Consider the following 4,546-nt stretch of genomic DNA (forward strand, 5'->3'; position numbering starts at 1 on the left):
AATTTATATTTCTCTATTGTTAAAATGCGGTTGAAATACAAAGTAACCTCCATGCTTTTACACTTTTTTTTTTTTTCAAAAACAATGTATGTAAATAAAAATTACAAAATTAAAAATCTTCATAAAGATTATACAGTTAAACAAATTGCAAAATGTTAACCACAGCATTAAGTTGGAAAATATTTAATAGCTTAAATTTCAAGTTTGCAATCCCTTTGGCATTTCTTCACCATTTCCCTATATCATAATTGCAGCATATATTATTAATTTAAAATATATCCATGCCATTAATTTGCTTTTAATGTATATTTTTTAAAAGTCAGCATAAATAGAAACATCATAGAGTATCGAATTACAACACTCACATATATTCAACATGATTTAATAAAACATAATGATAAAAAGGTTTGTGAAATAGTAACAGAAGCCTATTGTGTCATCGAGGGAAAACCCTTTTCAAGGAAATGCAGTTCAGTGTTAATATCAGAAGACTTCCTGGTACACAGAATCCTCCCATGTTCCTTGCCCAGTGCACACCTCTTTTCACAGAGTATAAAGACACGACTCCATAGCACAGAAGTACACTACTCTACTTCCTTCAGTTACAGCAGTAATCGCATACTCTGTTTTGAAATCATGTCTAAGAAGGTTGCCGTGATCCTTTCTGGCTGCGGGGTGTACGATGGGAGTGAAATTCACGAATCGTCTGCTACTTATGTTCATTTGAGCAGAGCTGGTGCTGTGGTAAGTTGAATCGAATTACTATTACGGAGACAGATAAGTGTTCTGTACTAACAGACTTGGAGGAGATTTCCTGCGAATCCTTAATGACATTTTGCAATGTACTTGTTAAACCCGGAATTGTGGTTAATTGACAAGGGAATTGCAAGTTTTATAAGATAATTCACTAAAGTGAGACTTCAAGGTGAATTCAAAGTCAATCTTAAGACCAAAATAGCTGAACTAGAAACATTATCTAAGTCAGCTATGCTTTCAGTTTGGCTACTTTGGCCTTAAATATGAAATTCACTCTGAATTCTCACTTTATTGAATAACCCTGGAAAGAGTTACTTCGGTTTGGCTATTTTGTTCTGAAGTTTCAGTTCTGTGTTGTTCCTGTTTTACTGCACTCAGTAGGTGTGCATGGTGTAATACAAAGTACTATTTATTTATTTATATATAAACAATGAATTAAACAGAGTTTTAAGATCTAGGTTTCAACTGCTGATATGGAAAATATTTCCATTTAAGCTCATTTTCCAACTCGGTTATTTTAGAACAAATGTCTCTCTATTCAGTTTTTTACGAAACATTCCGCCTATACATATGGAAAAATAGAGAGAAATGTCAAGAGTCTTTAAATGTATAATATTAGTGGATTTTTTTTTTTGTTTACCTGACCTTTTGTATACATTACCTGACTGCTTACTTGTAACTAAAATATGTTTTACCTTAACTTGTCCACTTTAAGTTCTTGGAGTTAAGTAAACTGATCGCAATTGAATTGTGCACTGTGTGGGTGATACTGGAAAGGGTTAAATATAGCTTAACCAAATATGACTAAACAGTAAGCTGCAGTGTTGTTGCCTGAACATGTAGGATTTAAGAAACACAAAGTATATTTTTTTCTTTATGGTGTGGTAATTACTAATTAGCAGTCTGTGTGTCAGAGGGAAGAGTAAATGAAAATTGTATTCACTAAACACTGAAATGTAATGGAATTAAATTTCAACATTTTATATATAATATTTTGATACAAAAAAAAAGGTGCATTAACGTTACAAGACATGAATGGAAGTGCTAAATATTTTACCAGGAAGTGCCCCACAGTTAGTGAATGATATGTACTTTGTGTTTATCCTCGTAAGGAGATATAGGAGCTGATCATGTTTAGATCATTCAAGTAGCCAGTGTCGCTATAGCTGGGTATGGGTAGGAGCTTAGGAACGGCTGTAAACAAAATAAATGTTTCATACACCACCAACCCCTACGCAACAACTATGCCTTTTTACTTCGAGACGTATTAACTAAAGTTAGAATTGTTGGGAATGCTAAGTGAATTGTACAAGTCTGCATTAAATTTCAAATTCACTTTGAATTCCTCATAATTCTCATTTTGGTGAATAGCCCCTGTGTGTGACCCGGTTCACTTCTAAAACATTCAACCCTAAATGTAATTTCTCATACGAACGATGAAAAAAAAGTAGGATCTATAAAAAAACTTATTTAACCCCTTAAGGACCAAACTTCTGGAATAAAAGGGAATCATGACATGTCACACATGTCATGTGTCCTTAAGGGGTTAAATTAAGAAAAATAAATAAATAAAAACTTGTGAAAATGAACAGCATGTGGAAAATGATCCTATAATGATTCCATTTTTTTTTAATTAGTTGAGCAATTAACTACCGTATACTGTTTAAATATCTCAATAGCTCTACCATGAAGGATGAAAGATATGTTAAAAAAAACAAAACAAAACGAAGAGTATCAATACCGTACATTAATCTACGATCAATCCACTTGTTCAAATACTTCTTTTAAAAAGAAAGTGTATGCAGTTATTAAATGTGCAAATAACTAGCTATTTAATAATGTTGAAAGGGTGAAATATGTAGTATTCATCTATTTCTTACTCTGTTTTTGCAGACTCAGTTCTTTGCACCTGACATTGATCAGATGCATGTGGTGGACCACGTGAAAGGAAAGCCAACAGAAGAGAAACGTAATGTCCTCACCGAGAGTGCACGAATTGCCCGAGGGAACATTAAGGACCTAAAAGACCTGAACGTCAGTGACTATGATGCACTTATAATACCAGGTAAATATTCAATGTGTGGGGAAATAACTGAAATGTGTGGCTTCATTAGAGGTTCCACAGATCAGTCTATTTTAGACCCTGTGTCTTCTTCAGTCCTATACAGCCACTTGGTTACAGGACAAAGGAGATGGTTTCATTCCTGATTAATGTCTTCATTCCCAGTGGCTGGATTAATGTCTTAACCATGGGGGCAATGTTCTAGTTCAAACAAAATTATGTTTTTAAGTTGATCACTGCATGGTTTGTACAGTAAAATATAGGGTTGACATTTCATCTGGGCAAAGATTAAGAAGACATTTGGCTGTAGATGGCTAAAGTTTAATAAATATATAATTGATCTTGTCTTTGTTTTATTTAGGAGGCTTTGGAGTTGCTAAAAACCTTTCTTCCTGGGCTGTGGAAGGAAAAGATTGCTCTGTTGAAAAAGCAGTAGAAAGGGCTTTCAAGGGATTTCATGCTGCCAAAAAACCCATTGGCCTGTGTTGCATATCACCTGTTCTGGCAGCTAAGCTCCTTCCTGGGTGTGAAGTCACTGTTGGCTGTGATACTGAGTGTGAAAAGTAAGTAAATTAATTCCAGTGGAATTCACCTTCTCTGACAAATTTTAGAACAACTTATGGATCTGTAAACTGGAAAGATACAACTGAGACTATGGAGGGGAGGTGGGAAGAGTGCTGAGCAGGATTACTGTTCTTCCTGTAGGTGTATAGTTTCTAGCAGTTGTGGTTTTGTTCAGAACAGATCCATTAACACATATTCATATTCTGCTATAAATGAGATTTTTATTTATTATTTTTAAAATTTTATTTATGTTTTAATTATTTTACAGATGGCCATACGCTGGTACAGCTGGTGCCATCAAAGATCTTGGCTGTAAACACGTCAATAAAGAAGTCCATGAGGTTCACGTGGATAAGAAAAACAAACTAGTTACCACCAGCGCTTTCATGTGCAACAGTCCTATTCATGAAATCTTTGATGGCATTGGAGTCTTTGTTACTGATGTCCTGAAACTGATTTAAAACAGATATTTTCTAAAAAAAAAATTTTTTAATGTCCCAAATGTTCTAAAATCCAATGTATTTATTTAACCAAAAATAAACAGTCAAACGTTACAAAATGTGTCACCTCCTTTCGTCCTCTTTAAATTTGTTTTAAACCATTCTAAAGAAATCTTATGGCAATTATTTTCTCAGGTTGATAAGGTAGTACATGACACAAATGAACAAAGGTCATATACTGAGTTTTGGTTAAAATGTGTTGATTCGCTTAACCTTTGGATGGAAGAGGTTGTGCTGTTGCATTAAAAAATAAAAAATAAATAAAAAAATAATTAAAATAAAAAAAAATGATACCGCAGTGATTGTTAATCTTTTGAGCTGCATTTCTAGAATGCTCAGCCATCCATTTGCCCTAGAGGAAATGCTTTTCTTTCCAGCTAGGGTGTAGTCGCTCTGTATTGTGGTTACATTTTCAAGACTCTCAAAGACTCTAGTGATTTTAAATCCTAACACATTTCAAGCGGCACTGTCATGCCGAATTCCGTTTTTTTTTTAACCCCCCTCCCGCCTCAACTACATCCAATCGACCCCCTAGTCATCCCCAAATGCCCCTATGCCCCCCACATTACCTATTTTTTATTCTTTATTTTCTGCCCCGATCTTTATTCAGGGCGCCGCCATCTTTGTGTGGGTAGGTGAAGTCCCTGTGGGACACGTCATCTGC

At 34.7% G+C, this 4,546-nt stretch overlaps 1 protein-coding gene across 1 annotated transcript; it reads left to right on the top strand.

Moving 5' to 3' along the window:
* The first annotated feature begins 555 nt into the window (after window positions 1–555).
* On the top strand, window positions 556–3,941 carry LOC134573764 (glutamine amidotransferase-like class 1 domain-containing protein 3, mitochondrial). The gene is made up of 4 exons (XM_063433543.1): window positions 556–744; window positions 2,650–2,821; window positions 3,180–3,381; window positions 3,651–3,941. The coding sequence occupies exons 1-4, from the start codon at window positions 637–639 to the stop codon at window positions 3,841–3,843; spliced, it is 675 nt and encodes a 224-aa protein (XP_063289613.1). The 5' UTR covers window positions 556–636; the 3' UTR covers window positions 3,844–3,941.
* Window positions 3,942–4,546: the final 605 nt, after the last annotated feature.

The sequence above is a fragment of the Pelobates fuscus genome, chromosome 9 (assembly GCF_036172605.1).
Source record: "Pelobates fuscus isolate aPelFus1 chromosome 9, aPelFus1.pri, whole genome shotgun sequence".
Classification (NCBI taxonomy): domain Eukaryota; kingdom Metazoa; phylum Chordata; class Amphibia; order Anura; family Pelobatidae; genus Pelobates; species Pelobates fuscus.